This window comes from Schistosoma haematobium, chromosome 1, assembly GCF_000699445.3.
Source record: "Schistosoma haematobium chromosome 1, whole genome shotgun sequence".
NCBI classification, from domain to species: domain Eukaryota; kingdom Metazoa; phylum Platyhelminthes; class Trematoda; order Strigeidida; family Schistosomatidae; genus Schistosoma; species Schistosoma haematobium.
In genome coordinates this window covers 69,855,792-69,873,504 of record NC_067196.1, presented here as the reverse complement: position 1 = coordinate 69,873,504, position 17,713 = coordinate 69,855,792, and the positions used below count along the sequence as shown (strand labels likewise).

The 17,713-nt window shown below is 37.4% G+C and overlaps 1 protein-coding gene across 1 annotated transcript; it reads left to right on the top strand.

Moving 5' to 3' along the window:
- Nucleotides 1-2,911: 2,911 nt before the first annotated feature.
- On the top strand, nt 2,912-5,323 carry MS3_00000899 (uncharacterized protein). The gene has a single exon (XM_051208479.1). It carries the CDS (start codon nt 3,028-3,030, stop codon nt 3,949-3,951), a length of 924 nt encoding a protein of 307 aa, XP_051074996.1. The 5' UTR covers nt 2,912-3,027; the 3' UTR covers nt 3,952-5,323.
- Nucleotides 5,324-17,713: the final 12,390 nt, after the last annotated feature.

Genomic DNA, 17,713 nt, shown 5'->3' with positions numbered 1-17,713 from the left:
TCGGTTTTTGAACTTTCTTTGAATGTCCTCTCAAATGATCGGTTCTAGACGGAAGCAAAAGATAAGACATGTTAATACCAAGGTCATCGTTCAGTATACGATAAGCCAATATTAGATCACCCCGTACTCTACGGTAAGATAACGGAAATAAGTTAAGGTGTCTCAGTCTGTCTTCATAAGATAGGCCAGCTAGACCTTGTACAATCTTAGTAGCTCGTCGTTGGACTCCTTCTAGCATATCTGCTTCATATTTGAAACAAGGACTCGCTGCTTGAATCCCGTATTCTAAATATGGTCGCACATAAATCGGGTATAGTAATCTAAACATTTCATCATCTAAATACTGAAAAGACCTACGAATTGACCATAATACCTTATAGCCTTTTGCAGCAGCAGCCTTACAGTGACTAGTCGTTTTGAGATCATTGCTTAATATGACTCCTAAATCTTTATAGTTTCCTGCTTTGGGTAGCACGAATCCACGTAGTGTATAGTCATACGATTCATCAGAGTTATTTAGCTGCATCACTACACTCTTATTAGGATTTACTTCTAGTGACCACCTGTCTAACCATGCCACCAATGAGCTAAGATCGTCCTGTAATACTATTCTATCCGACATACTATGTATGGGTCTCCGAATCTTTATGTCATCAGCGAAGAGTAGAACGGATGATTTTGCTACAGTCGGCAATTCATTTACGTAAAGTAAAAAGAGAAGAGGATCTAGGATTGTGCCTTGGGGAACCCCACTTTTTACAGGCACCCACGAGGAGAGAGCCCCATTAACCCTTACCCTTTGTCTCCTGTCATGGAGAAAGTTACTTATCCAATCGACGACTGTGTAATGGACTCCAAAACGTTTCAGTTTGAATTTAAGACCAGAGTGTGAAACCTTATCAAAGGCTTTACTTAGATCTATGAAAATTACATCCACAGGAGCATTCCGATCCTTTACCGCAGCCCAATCCTCTCGTGCAATGAGAAGATTTGTCAAGCAAGATAGGCCTTTCCGAAAACCATGTTGTGCCCTGGAGAAAAGATTTTGCCCTTCAACATAGTTTATAACAGCTATCCGAATGATTTTCTCCATCAGTTTCACAACTGCACTAGTTAAGCTAACGGATCTATAGTTACTAACTAAATCCCTACTCCCAGCCTTATACACCGGACTTATTATGGCGTCTTTCCAGTCTCTAGGAAGTCTGGAATGTCTCAGAGACATGTCGAATAGTATCGCTAATGGTTCAGCAATTTCATCTGATATGGCTTTCATAATCCTAGGATGAATATCATCGGGACCACTGGACTTATCAGGTTTGAGATGCTGAAGTAGCCTCAAAACAGTATCTTTCTCAATGACTACAGGATCCATCAGCGAGCCGTCACGGTCACGATGAATCATTGGTGGTTCCTTATTACCGATAGAAAACACTTTACTAAAATATTCCGATAAAGCTTCAGCTTTTTCGGCATCATTCTCTGCTAAGATTAACGGATTGTCTCGTATCAAAAGTGATGGAATTCCATCGCTTCTCTTAGTTCGCCTTTTTATACACGAGAATAACCGTTTCGGACTATATCTAGAATCCCTAACCAATTTTTTTTCGTATGAATGTCTAGTCTTGCTTATTAACGCTTTACAGGCATTCCTAATCTTACAATAACTAGATCTGTATTGTTCTAAGCCAGTAGAGATAAACATATTCCAGTGATTCTTACTTTTTCTAAGGAGTTTCCTGACCGTTTTAGTTATCCATAGTGGACTATTATTCGGTCTTCGCGGTACCAGGTATGGTATGAACGGGGAAGTAACTAATCTAAATTTACCTTTAAATACAGACCATGCTCCTTCAACTGATATGCTAGTATCTACTAACCAATCTGTCTTAGCAGCGCGTTCCTGAATGGCTGATATGTTAGCTTTCCATACATTTGGGCGCGGTGTAACCTGATCGTATAACATGTCCCTAGTTCTAAACGCTAATGACAAGCACAGCGTGATCGCTGTTTACTAACGGTGGAAGAATATTTAAGTCGACAATATCCTCAGTCTCATGAGTGATTACCAAGTCCAGCAGAGAAGAACCCTGGTTAACACCAAAACGTGTGGGTTGGGATACATGCTGCACTGGTGCATGCTCCATTATTGTTATCATTAACCTACTATCAAAGGAGTTTATAGATCCTTCTGTGGTCATATCAGTCCAACTAATATCAGGTGCGTTAAAGTCTCCTATTATCAAGCACCTGGTATTATCACTCCAAAGATGAATGTGCTCTAAAACAAAGTCATCAGCTAAGCAGATTGGGCTCCGATAGATGACACCTAGCATAAATGTACTACAACCTATAGCCAACTTACAGCTAATGACTTCACAAGTACCGCTATAATGGGATTCGCTAGTAGAGGAGCGGATATTTATGCTATTGGCTATATATAACAGGACGCCGCCTCCTTTTCTACATCTATGTCTATCACTCCTGATGCAATGGTATCCGGATAATTCTGGAGTAATGTCTAAGTCATGGACTAACCAAGTTTCTGTCACTGCTACTATGAATGGCTTTAACCTGTCTACTAGTACTTCTAGTTCATAGAACTTATTTCGTAAACTACGAGCGTTGGCATATAAAACTCCTAAGTAGAACAGCCTATCCACACAGGCCTTAGTAGCATTCGCTTCCAAAACCTGACTATCCGAAAACCCACTAGCCGGAGATTTTCTTCGCCGTTTTGCCGACGGGTTTCAAGTTCAGCTAGTGCTTTCTTCCTTCTTATTCTATCTTCGAGAGACATGTCAGGTCTAACTCGGATGTCAGAATTTGTGGCTCACAATTTGAGTCCACCAGTGAGTTACTAACCTCCTTGTGTTTGAATGGACTAATGATATCTTTGTACTGGTTGAATGCTTGATTTCGAATCCTAAATACAATACATTCGTTGGTGCCTGTGTCTTCTTAATTCAGTTGCGTTAATCCTGGAATTCCTAATTCATACGACAATTAGAATACTATATTGGCGTCATGATGGAACCTGCAATGGAAAAGTTGGATATTCATTCAACTCCTGAAGCTTTTGAGGATTATTTGGAAAGGTTCGAAATTCGGAGCATGACCAAAGAAGATGATGAGGATGTTAATATTGTGGCACACTTCCTCACATTCATTGGGAGAGAAGCGTACAGCTTATTAAAATCTTTAGCATATCCAGAAAAACCTATCTCACTCCCTTATGCAACTCTTAAAGAGCTATTATTAAGTCATGTAAAATGCACCAGTTTTGAATGCCGTGAAAGAGCGAAGTTTCATAAGATGATTCGTCGAAATGACCAAAAGGCTCGGGAATTCATCCTTGAATTACAGAAACAAGCTGCCAAGTGTAATTTCGGTGATCAACTTCATGTGCAACTGAGAGATCGATTAATTGCAGGAATTAACATACGGAGTTTGGTAAGAGAGCTGTTAAAAATGCCAAACTGTTCCTTTCAAGATGCTAGGACTGTGTGTAATAACTACGAAGCAGTGAATGAACTTGATATCCAGTCGATGAAGATGTCTGTTACTTTACTTAGTCGTCATGATGAACTACAATCTCAGGGTCAATCAAATTTGCGTTCATTTAACAGTGATTCCTATTCTCGTGTAAATACGAAAGGTGTTTCAACGAGGAATTACAAAGCAAATCACAAAGGTGAGATGAAGTTTGGTAAATGTTTATCATGTGGAAGCCCCCTGAATGCCCTGATACGGCCGAGAGTGGGGAGAGTCCGCTCTCCCTCTCGAAATACTCTCACATGGCCACGCGTATACAGCCTCTGCCAGGGGAGTCCTACTCATTGCCTTCTCGTGGCGGGGGTGTTGTTTACGAAAATGAGAGGACGAAAAGCGAATGTCCGGCGCTTTAACCGGATTCCAAACCAATGGTGCACATGGGCTCCGGTATCCTGAGGGAACAAATGGCGTATGAACCAATCGTTGGTCACCGGCTACCATGGGATTGCATCGCCTTACGATGCTCCACTGCCTTGTGGGTTAGACCTTTAGGTCAAAGGCTCGGGGTGTGGCCCCCTAAGATAACCACCTGCTTCGGTTTGGGCACCCGGGCAGTATCACAGCCCACACACAAATTGATGAACTCTTTATGCCTATGGAAATTACCTTTCTCGCTTTGAAAAACAAACAATTGATTCAGATTATTATCATTACAATTATTGTCATTATTAATACTATTATTGTTATTACTACTATTATTGTAATTATTATTATTATTTTCCACATTATTCACCCTCTTTTATACTTATACAGCGGCTCGTCTTTGGTGGAAATTCGACTGTATCTAAACGTTCTCGAGTCACTGTCCGGTTGAAAATTGTATGTTACCACCGAATGCGAGGACTGAAGCAGTTTTTCTGAAACCACGTGCACCATTCAAACTGGCTGCCTTCAACGTTCGCACATTTATGCAGGTCGGACAACAGATAGGGCTGGCTATGTATTTGGAAAGTTTTCATATCGATGTCTGCTGTCTATCCGAGACCTGTATTCAAGACTCTGGTGAAGTACTACAAATTCGATCTCCATCTGTCGCTTCGAAAAGCTTGTTTTACGTGCGCTTATCCGGGGACCCTGTGGCATCTTCATCTGGTCTTGCTGGCGTTGGTGTCGCACTAAGCGCTAGAGCTGAGGCAGCACTAGTCGATTGGATCCCCATTAACAGTCGGTTATGTGCTGTTAGATTAGAAAGTTCCATCAAAGTGAGAAGAAATCGGCGTGAGAAACGATGTCTTTTCGTCATCTCCGCCTATGCCCCGACAGATTTCAGCCCGGATGCAATCAAGGATGAGTTTTACCACCAGTTATCAGTTCTTCTCCAGAAAATGCGTTCGACAGATATTGTAGTACTAGCCGGAGACTTGAATACTCAGGTCGGGCGTCTAGGCACAGAAGAGAGTCGTTTAGGTGGCCGATGGAGACTCGTTGGTCGCAGGTCAGATAACGGGGACCGTCTACTGCAACTTTGCACAGACCACAACCTGTTTCTAGCTAGCACTAACTTTCGGCACAGTCATCGCCGATGTGCCACCTGACGTCCTCCCTCTGCATCTCAAGCCTGGACTCAGATTGATCACATCGCGATCAGCTACCGCTGGTATGGTTGTGTACAAGACTACCGCTCCTTTTGGAGTACCTATCTGGACTCTGACCATGCCTTGGTCTGCGCCAATCTTGCCTTACTTTTCAGTGGCCAACGAAGTGACCACCACCAAAAGATTGATGTTAGCAAGCTGGTTGCAACTTCTGTTGCAAGTAAGTATCGAACCGAGCTAGCCTCTAGGCTAGCTACCACTCCACCGAAAAGTATAGATGAGCATTGGTTGCAATTGCATGACGCCATGAAAATGGCGGGAACAGTCAGTTGTGGGTTTGCGAAACGTCCCGCTTTTAAGCACTGGGTTTCTGCAGGTTCCTTACATCTCATTGAAGCCCGTCGGTCTACTCCGGGTGACCGTGAGTTTGACCATAAACGAAGGATGTTACGTAAGGAAATTGGGCAAAGCTTGCGTAAGGACCGAGAAGCCTGGTGGTCGATGCGTGCTAATGAGCTGGAAGCAGCAGCTGCATCTGGTAACTACCGGAAGCTCTTCCAGCTCATCCGAGCCACTGGCAGCAAGAAGTCTGGTGTGAGTGAAACAATCTGCGAGGATGATGGGATGCCAATCACTAACATCCATCGACGTCTTGGACGATGGGCAGAATTTTTCGAAGGGCAGTTCAACTGGCCTGCTGCTCCGGCAACATCAGTCAGACTGTCCTGCCCTCCATGGCCGGTGACGACTGATCCACCAAACGAGGAGGAAGTCCGCAAGGAACTCCAACTCTTGAAACGTTACAAATCACCTGGCCCAGATGACTTACCTCCGGCTCTTTTTAAAGATGGTGGTGACTTTTTGACTAAGGAATTGACGACGTTGTTTACAAAGGTTTGGGAACTAGAGAGTGTACCAACGTCATGGAATGAGTCGATAGTTGTCCCTGTCTTTAAAAAGGGTTCACGTCGTTCCTGTAACAACTATCGGGGGATAAGTCTACTTCCGATTGCGTCCAAGCTATTGGCTTCCGTCATACTTCGTAGGTTGTTCAAAACCCGAGAAAGATTGACTCGCGAGGAGCAGGCTGGGTTTCGTTCTGGTCGAGGATGTTTTGATCATATATTCACCCTCTGCCTAATGTTAGAACACCGCCATACTTTTCAAAGGCCAACAATCGTAGTGTTTCTTGACATCAGGGCTGCCTTCGATTCGTTGGACAGGACTGTTCTCTGGGATTGCCTATTGAAGAAGGGTGTGCCTGAGAAGTTTATTAACATCCTAAAAGCCCTATATAAAAGCACCTCAGGCAGAGTGAGGGCATACAACCACCTCTCTCCATTGTTCCATTCGAGCAGTGGGGTTAGGCAGGGTTGCCCAATCTCACCATTCCTCTTCAACTTTGCCATCGATGACATTCTGGAAACAGCTCTGATGGATGTAAGTAATGGTGGTGTGGATCTGTTGCCTGGAGAAAGACTTCTCGACCTTGAGTATGCGGACGATATTGTCTTACTGTGCGATAATGCCCAAGGCATGCAATCCGCACTTAATCAGTGTCCGTAGGTATGGAATGTACTTTGCACCTTCGAAGTGCAAAGTACTTCTACAAGACTGCCAGGATTCTAATCCTGTACTCACCCTGGATGTTGAGCAGATAGACGTAGTTGAGAAGTTCGTATATCTGGGTAGCTGCATAAGTGCTGGTGGGGGTGTGAGTGATGAGATCAATGCACGAATAGTGAAAGCCAGAGTGGCTTAGGCCAATCTGGGCCACCTTTGGCGCCTTCGTGATATTAGTCTGGCTGTAAAAGGCCGGATCTACAACGCGTCGGTGAGAGCAGTTTTGATCTATGCTTGTGAAACCTGGCCTCTCCGAGTTGAGGACGTTAGACGACTCTCTGTGTTCGATCATCGCTGTCTCCGAAGGATTGCTGACATTCAGTGGCAACACCATGTCAGTAATGCAGAGGTTCGGCATCGTGTGTTCAGGCACAGAGATGATAATTCAATCGGTGTCACCATCTTGAAACACCAACTTCGGTGGCTTGGACATGTTCTCCGAATGTCGTCCCAGAGAATTCCACGTCGTGCATTATTTGCCGACTCTGGGACTGGTTGTAAGAAGCGGAGAGGTGGTCAGTGTATGACATGGTGTCGTGGTATGAAAGAAAGCTGCAAAGGACTGGCTTCTGTTGGTCCTTCACGACTCCCTGGTTGGGGTCTGAGAGATGGTGCAACACAGTGGCTAGAGACGTTATCAGATATGGTTCAGAATAGAAGCCAGTGGCGATCCTGCTGTAACCTTCTTTTACTTTCTTCATAAAAAGTGGTTGTGTCTCCTTTACCTGAAAGATTTCTTCTGATTGTACCTTTTCGTTCCGTCGTTACTACCACACTACCTTACTCCAATCTCTTCGTCATTGTTCTCTTTTTCTTTTGCGCTCCTTAGCTTTTTTCTACTTCTCTTCGAATTCTCATTGTTTTGTGTGGCGCATATATATTGGCGCTCTCTTGTACCAATATTCATGTGTTCAAATAAATAAATAAATAATTATCATGTGGAAAGTTTCATGCTCGCAATCCATGTGTATTTCGTAATGCTAAATGTTTTAAATGTGGTAAGGTAGGACACATTCAGTCAGTATGCAATGCTACTGTCCATTTTGCTTCAAGCTGTACTAAATCTTGTAATTTAAATTCAAATAATTCGGATGTTTCTAATGATCATTTATCTTTATCAACGATTTCAAAAGACAGTGCAGAGTCATATGACAGTTCAGAGTTAGATGAAATCCAGAATTCTTGTGAGACAACAGTTCCTAATCAACCGATTTATCAGAATTCTCATGCTATTGTACCAGGTATGACTTTTCCTAATGATTCACATATTTCTAATGAAATTACTTGCAATATTGAGGAAAATATGTTAAATGAACCTAATCATGATCGGAAACTTGATGTGGTTTGGATAGATGCTGGTTTTTCTAACGATCCTACGCTCTGCAATGACAGTCCTAATGAATTTCATAAGGATATTTCAGAAGAATCAAATCCTGATGTCATATCATATATCACCTATCCTCATAATCCATTTGATCCTTGTGAAAAACCTGCTCAGTGCGAAGCACGAGTACTAAGTGACCTCGAGTTTGATTACATTTCGGATGATTTCATATCAACTGCTGTTTACCCTTATCACAAAAAACAGTTCTAATGTTCACTCTAAACAATGTGAGAAATATGTTTTAAATGAAGCCACATTATTCATAACTTGGGGATATAAAGATCCAACATTATTTCGTGGGGGAGGATAGTGTTGAAAAATCTATGGTTCAAATTCTAGATATTAATGATTTCATTACAAAACCGACATGCTGGTTGTATACAATTCCAGGTGAGTCTGTTCCGATTTCGTTTGTTAATTCCAATACTAATGAGCACTTTCTAGATACTACAAAGTTTTTATCTTACACAATGTCGGACAGACTCAGGATGAACTTAACAAGAAGACGTACAACCGATTACAAATACTTATACTTCTATTTAAGCTGTGGCGGATGTGGTGTTTGAATGGACTAATGATATCTTTGTACTGGTTGAATGCTTGATTTCGAATCCTAAATACAATACATTCGTTGGTGCCTGTGTCTTCTTAATTCAGTTGCGTTAATCCTGGAATTCCTAATTCATACGACAATTAGAATACTATATACCTGTGTACCGCTTACAGCTTTTTTCTTTTCGTTTCGTTTCCTACGTAACGTAGTCCATTTTTCATCCCTCATAACACTGGGACTATTTGGAACGATGACTGTTTTATCCAGATCTTCGGTTCCCATTAAAGGTGCATTATTAACAATGTCAGTACCAGGTGGTACTACTCCCCCTGTTAATATCAACGATTTCACTTTTACGTCGGTTGTTTGAGGCGTCGCGTAACAGCAGGTACTACACTGACACATTCGTCACTGTCAGTGCTCGTGTTGTCAGCGCATATGCCATCCTTCTTTTTACAGGCCAAAGCCAATAGGCTCATAGCCTCCTGTATTAGTAATGCCTTGTTGGCACAGCAAAACATGCAAAGCCAATGTGAGTTAGGCTTCGAACATCTTTTGTATGCGGTGGGACTTAAGCGGGTGCACATTTTGTGGAACCACTTATGGCATTCGTCACACTGCATTCCCTCCTCCACAGGGAACAAACAGTTTGGTTGTCCACATTTGTGAGTACTACCAACCATTTTAGTCTGATCAAGGTATAACACACAATATGATCACAGTATGAACACAAATGTCAGTCAACGAATAAAAGGTTACCACAAGAAAAACTTTAGCAAGATTTCAAACCTTAACGAAAGTACTTTGACACAGACCAAGAATGCTTCCAACGTAATAAATACACAAAAGCCAAAAAACTCAACAGAATATCACTTTAACTGTATTAGATTCAATTAAAGTGTAAATCGTAGTTTTGATACGTAATTTACGATCAAGACAATTTACTAATTCAACGAGAAACAATACCACTGTCCTTTTCAGATAGCGCGCGTTATAACTTAACTAACAATTTCTTTATTTTTTTAAAAATTTTATTTTTGTCGTTATTTATTTTATTCTATTCGTGTTGTCGTTAACCTTATTTTCACATCTGGTATTTGTTTGTAATTTTCCGCCTCTTCGTATTCTTCACTATCTAATTATTTACACACATCTTATTACGTAATGATTTTAATGTTTTGTGATTGCTATTCCTAGTCTATTTACCCACGTTTGACCTTCTATTCCCAACGTTTAACTATTGATAAGAATTTTGTTATTGTATTTTATTATTCTTACTATTATCAGTTCACCTGTCTTCCTACTACTATCAACTTGTACTTTTACCTATTATGTGTGGAGACTTATTCTATTTCATTGTGATTAATGACCCATATTGCCTTGATTGGTTTAAAATTTTCGTATGAATATTCATGTATATTAGAGTAAAGCCTGATGACGATCTAATTGAAAACAATTGTTCGCTTATATGTGTTGTTCTAGTTTTGTTATTGTATTTTATTATTCTCACTATTATCAGTTCACCTGTCTTCCTACTACTATCAACTTGTACTTTTACCTATTATGTGTAGAGACTTATTCTATTTCATTGTGATTAATGACCCATATTGCCTTGATTGGTTTAAAATTGAAAACAATTGTTCGCTTATATGTGTTGTTCTAATAGTGATAAGTGTTTATTTTTCAGTATATCTTTAGTCTACTGTTTTTTCCCCTCGATGTTTATCGATAAACTAAATTTATTAAAATGTATCAAGATTGTTATTTACTACATGATGTGATAGGATTAGAGTAATATCACTTAAAGGATAATTTAGTCAAATCTTGCTTCATTCAAGCTATTCAAGGGAAACTCTGTGGGTTTATTCGTTGAGATGGGAAATATCTTGTGAAAATTAGCTTTATACGTAGGTATGCTGTTGTAAGCTTTTAATTAACTTTATGTAAAGTCACTAATGAAGGACTACTGAAAAAAGCTTTAATTTGTACGTTAAGTGATCTAGAGTTAGATTTTCTCAGTAAAGTAATAAAAACTGATACTCTAAGCAGATGATACTAAGCCAACTCATAAAATGATTGACAACTTAACAGTTCCAGAGGTTGAGGTTTCCTGTGTGCATTATCATTTTTGGAATTGATTCATGTGATAAATAAGTTAAACCGATAATAACGCCATGTATCATCATTTGAGTAAAATTAGAAATTGCCAAGCGTTGTCAATATCAGCTAACCTTAGGTTTACCGTGATGTTTCCTTGAAACTTCTTTGAAATGACTAAAAAGTGTACACTTATGAGGAATTTCGGACTAATAGAAAGTAACCCTTCCTTGTATTCAGTGGCTCTTCAATCTAAACTTGATTTTCTTTACAAATGTAATTCCTACTTGCATAAGAAGATTCAGTCCCATTAACGATGGTTTGGTCTGTTTAGTAACACAAAACATTTATCATTTGTAAACTCCAAGAGCGATTTGAAACTTTGATGTTGAAATATCCCAGAAAAGTTATTTAAAGTCTAATCGGTCTTTTATCAACAATAAAAAAAATCGATTAGTCCCTTATTATGCAAACATTTATAGATGAGTAACAAATTTCGTCGTCAACACCACTGACAATTTTCTACAGTCATAAGTGGAAATTTACACCTTTGAAACATAAAAATTTCCATACATTCTAGTTTACTACTTGTGTAACTATATTTTACCAATTGTTTACCCATTATATTTATTTACATTTTGTCATGATTTCACAGAAATGTCACCGGACTTCTTAAAATTACTATTAGTAGAAACTAAGCAGAAAGACTGGGTAGTTATAGTTGAACTGTTCGTAAATGCATTGACAAACGTGTAACCTCATTTTAAGCAACAACTGAATCTGCGCCCTCATTAGGAACAGCTGAAGTTCTCTCTCTATTCAGTGGCTTGTCTCATTATTTTTTATGACAAGATAATATCATAAATCACTATCAAATATAAATTCAGTGTTTAGTCGGAGCCTGGTTAAAAATGGGTTGCTCAAAGTTTTGTTATAAAATCCTCAATTGTGTCAACAACTAAACGGCAAGGGATACGAATGAACTACGTACGAATTCACTTGACTCTTTCTACCAAAGATGACACAGCTACTCAAAACTCCAAGCATTTGAATTCACTTCTGCTCGTAGTAAAAAATACCTGTAGATTTATATGCCTCGGTTCAATTTCTTCAGATAACAAATTATAATTAAAAAGTACTAAATGGAAATACCCGATAGACTTAGTTACTGTAAAAACTTCCCTAGAGCTAACTAAACTAATTTATGTTTCTCATGCAATACTCTGTATGATTTATGAAAACAAATGCATTACCAAAGATACACAATATATTGTGTAACATTTCAGTGTGTAACACATCGATTTCAAAAGTTGAATAAAAATAAATTTTGATATCAAGTGGCTAAACGAGTCAGTCAAAATATAGAAAATTGATTAGTAAGCGGTTCTCGGTTTTTCGGGCTAAAAATATAAATCCTTTTAAATATTTGTACTTGGAATTGAATTTTTTGATAGTACGGTATTCATTGCCAGATTACCCACCATGTTCTTCAGTTCGATGTAAAATTGAAATTCAATACAAAATAAGGAATATTCCGTGAGGCCTAAGGAAATCTTCATTGACTGATATTGGTTTTCATTATAAAGAATGTCATAGTTTCATTAAATACTTTTAAAAAATGTGATCTATAGCATTTAAATTTAATGAACATAAGCTTCGGAGAACAACGTTTGCAAAAGTAATGGTCATGTGTGAGTGTATCCGATCAAATTGGTATGTTTTCGATAAACTCACCGACTGATTATCTCAAAATTGTTCGGAATGTAATTGCAACTGCATGTTGTTCTGCAATGTCAGTTACTTTGACAGTAGATGGAATTTCGCTATCTCAAATTCTCTCTGATATGTTAAAATCTTCACATGTGATGAGGTTTCACATAGAACAAGCAGAAACTGGATTTCTGTATTCAGGATTATGATTTCTACGTTCCTACAGAATAGCAGTCTAAACCATGAAATAAAATGAATTAATGTAGTACTTTATATGTATTTTGTCTTTGAAAGAGGTGGTTTGGCAACTGTTAGAAAGAGACCCAAATACAAAATGTGAAATTTTTATAGTTATTCTTTAGCCAATATATGTGCGATTCCTTATAGAAGAAGCACCTGTTTACTTTATATTGGACTAAACGAATATCAAGCAAATGATTATAATAACCATCCGAAGATAATATTATAACGAATAAGAAATGGTCATGACACGAAGTTACCTAAAGGTACTGAAGATCTGCATGTTAAGGTTAAAAAAGGCCAAACACTTGTAGTCACAAAATGGTACTTCTAAATCTATTAATTGAATGTCTCAGTTTCACAGCTATACCTCCAGAAACTAATGAGATAACAACTAGTGCGATTCCTAATAACAGGTCTATTTGTAGCCTGATATGTTCAACAGTGTAATCGATAGAAAAAAGTAAGTTTAGAAGCACGAATCATGACCGATAACCAATGGAAGAAGTGTGTTAAGATCAGATAAGCAACATCGTGATTCAGATAAACTGTTTAGCAGTCAATAGTAAAGTGAAAAATTGCAGATTTTTTAAAATGTAGAAATATTAACGACGATTATTTACAAACCAAGTTTCTCTCAACCATCTCTATAACATTTAGTTTATTGCACTTTCATGTGGTTGTTATGTTCGTTATCCTTAACTCGATGACCGAGGACTAATGGATTAAGTAAGAACTCGGATACGAATGTTCCTGAATGTACACTTGAGTGGTTGAATTGATTGTAATATGCAGTAGCATTAAACAAAATCAAAGTACGATAAGATCGAATGGACACAACTGGACTGAAATATTGTTATTACTGGTCTAACACTAAAATTACACCTCTTTGTAATTGAACTTGATTTATATCAACACTGGTACTAGAATATTCACCAGTCGTATTATGATGAAACAAATCCAGGGTTGCAGTAAGTCGATGTAATCCTCATTGTACTAAAATGTAGCCAGAATGTCAATTAGTTAACGTGTCCCAAATAATTGTAAGTTTATTTAGCGATGAAATATGATCGGCAGATAAATGAGAAATAACAGCTATACAGTAATCCATTGCTTTACACTTGACCTCCAGGTAATGTCAGTTTGTTTTGAAAACTTACTTCGAATTTGGTGACCTGTTTACCACTGAGTAAATAATAGTGGTTAGTGTTCGCATATAAAGATTATTCCTGACTTTTGAAAACGACAACAGTTTGAAAACGTCTGTTAACTTTCGTGTGCAAATTAGTGGAATGAATATTTTCATCATTTGTATACTAAATCGAGACATTTCAACATGATATCCAACAATGATATTAATTTGCTGAAAATTAACAATATTTAGTTACTTTTATTATTTTAAATCACTCACACCATTACTTCACGAAACTGTTTTTTCTATTTTTATAAAATGCTCATCAGATTGTAGTGACTCACATTCATCACGAGAACACGACTGGTTTAACAAAAACAATTATTATTATAACCAACTGTACCAGTGTTTGTTTTAATGTGCTTTTGTTTGACTGTGCTAATGACAGCTATTTTGTGCTTCCATCCTTATTCTTACACTTTGATTGTGACTTCGCTCGAATTCGGTTACGTTCCGTAACAAAATTTGTATCCTGGCACGATCTCGGTATCCTTTCGATGCCACGAGATCGCCAGCGAATATATCTCGATTTGGTCCATTAACTGTCTTCTGATATTTGGCTTCTCGGCGATTTTATGGATTTATTTGGTTACGTTCAACCTTCGCCTTCTGATTTACTTGGCACGTGTTTCTTGGTAGCGGTGTTCATAGTCAATCTCGACTCGACGCCACCCTACAAGATATTAATTACATAAACTTTCTCATTCACAACATATCCAAGGTGTACAGTGTTTTTCTACTGAGAAAGCTTATATTTGTAGTTTCAAAATTTTCATTTTCCAATGATGTGATTATGAATGCATCTTACTGGAGTATGTAGGTCCGTAATGATAGTCAAGAAAATATTATGAAAAATCAGTCGATGAAAAATGTACTACTTCAATTAATCAGAATATTACAGCTGTTCTGTACATGCACATGTGTAACATGTGTGTATTCACAGCTGGAAAAATCATGCTTTGTTTCAAGCTTTTCATTTTACGATGAATTACCTTCAGTGTATATGTAGTGTGTAGATATCAGAATAACCAAGTCGGACTGCTGGTAGTATCTATGTGTGAAATCCCATATTAACACCTAGTAAAATAAAAATGCTTTCATTGTATGTTGTAAATCAAGCAGTGGATAGCTAGTGATATATAAACTATGGTAAGTAGTAGAAATTCCCAATTGGTGGCACACGTGATCCACCCATATTTAGAGTAATTAAAACTTATTATCGTTGCCCTGGCAGCATCATTTATAATTCATACCAACAAAAGAATTGCCAGAGATACACGATATGTTGTGAAATATTTCAGTGTGAAACACATCCACTGGAAAAATTTTATGAAAATAAATGTGGGTATTATCAACTGACTAGATGAGTCAGTAAACGAATAAAAATTCTCTAGTAAATTTGCTTGTGAATATTCAAACGATAATTAATTTACTTTTGTTTTCCTGTTCTTTCGGGTCAGTAGTTTCGGTCTTCTTTCATTTCCCACTGATTCAAAAACAATCAACAAACAATAAATATGTCAATCAGTCTTCTTTTCATGGATTTACTTTGTTGAATATTCAATGACTACTAAATTATTGCACGCCATTATCTTATATTTGACTAGTAGTAATATGCATGTCATGAATGGAAATGAAAAAGTACATGTGACCACTTGTCTTGTATCATGTTGTTATATTTCCTTGTACTGTTTAAATTCATATTCGTTTAATTCAGTTATTTATTTACTCTGCATAAGTGGCTTACATTACCTCACAAACCACCAGAAATACGATTTTCTAGTTATTGGGATATAACAAAAGATATATTGATTATTAACTTTCTACCCAATGCTCAATTTATTTGAAACTATCAAGTCAAACCTTGACACTGATACCTACTTATTATCAAAGATTTAAGAAATCAGTGGGTTATTCACCGTTCCGCGAGACGATGGTGGATGTGATGTATTTATCGATAGTATTGTCAAAGATATAATAATAATAATAATAATAATAATGGCACATTAATGTTTGAGATTTAAAGGTTACGGTAACTTTCAGTGATCTTGAGTACTGTTAGCGGTAAACTTCAGTCAAAAATTATGAACAACCTAGGGATTATTATCATGATCAATGAGTATTTATGAATTATTAATCATGTAGTAGGACTAATTTCCAGTAAAATCACCATATGATCGCCACATCTGAAAGATAAATTTTGTGTCTCAATGCATAACGACTAAAAGATTCTATCACTTTCTATCAGATAGCGCGTGAAAGACGACTAATTGTAACTAATTCTAATATAACCAAGTTAAATATAGCCTACATATCCTAAAGATTATCAAGAGCTCAATGGTGCTCAAGGATATTCGAAATAAAGCTATCACACTTTGTAAACTTTTTTGACAATACTTTGAACACCAATTGTTTATTCGTTTAGCTCTAACACTAAAGCTATGTAGTACACAAAAGGTTGAGATTCCTGTCAAATTGACACCAGAAGAAATAAAACTGTTTGACGTTCTTGTTGGATAATGAACCTACTATTTATATGAGACGAATCGAGTGAGTAGATGAATAATCACATAAAAATTTAATGATCCATTAAGATATCACAACTCTTTCTTTTGTTTTCATCTGTAACATCTGTTCATTATGTGTCTACAGAAAGATCCTATACAACAAAGTGTGAATATTGTCTGTAATAACTTGGTTGAATCACTGTACTTACTGTCATCTTTCTAGGTTTTATTGCAAAGTTTGAGTTGGAAATGATGTGAATAAATAAATATAATACATTCTGAAAATAATTATCGAATGCATGCTGATCAGGTTGAAACAGACAGTAATCCTGTAATGTTTATATTTAATAATGATTTCTGTGTAAATTATTATGAATTTCAGTCGTGGTCATAGTATTCTACATAACTTAAACTGGACATCTATGAAAAAACCTAGTTGCCATATTAATCTGAATATTTCAGAATACCATAAATGTAAAGGACAGATAAATAATTTCGGATAGTTTTAAATGATATAGTGTGAACTTGTTTAGTGCCCACATTTGTCATGTGGATTACAGCAGTGTTATGCATCATTCTGGGAACACTAATTCTTTGTAAGGGGACTAAAACATCTTATTAATGTATGAAAAATGTGTCCAAGGTGAATTCCAGGGCCATTATCGACTACTTGTAGTTTTTTACAACTAGAAAAATGATCAGGCAGAGCACAGAACAAAAGCGACAAAAATTACTGTGACAGGCTTGGCGTTATCTAAGTGTAAAATTGCTTTATAATCTTCTGTTCGGGATAGAAGTTATTTGAAGTAGTTAAATGTATTAGGGAAGGTGTAACTGTAATATATCTGGATGGAGAAATCTTTCTTGAGTACCCCCAATAATAACAATGATTAATCATTTAACGTTGCCATAATTTAGCTAGTTAATGAGACATATTTAGACGTGTAAGCACGTTTAAGGTAGTATCAGAGGGGAAGTGACAAACAAATAATTAAAGTGATTTTATTCCGTGGACAGATTAAGGCAAATCACTACACACTCGAAAATGTATAGGTATATTAATTCGTATGGGATAAAGCTAGAATGAGATAGCTTTGCTAATGACAAGTGATGGATACTACAACTAGTTGTTACTTCATATTTAATTGGATCGTTGTATGTAAAATATAGTTTACAAATTATTTTGAAGAAGAAGATTGAATTTAAACCAAGTTTCTGCTTCTTTTAAGATTTGAATTCGAACTTGTAGCATCCAGATCAGTAGTTTGAGGTGTCTCTGAAGAGATTCCAACCTTGATTTATCTTTGATGAGAGTAC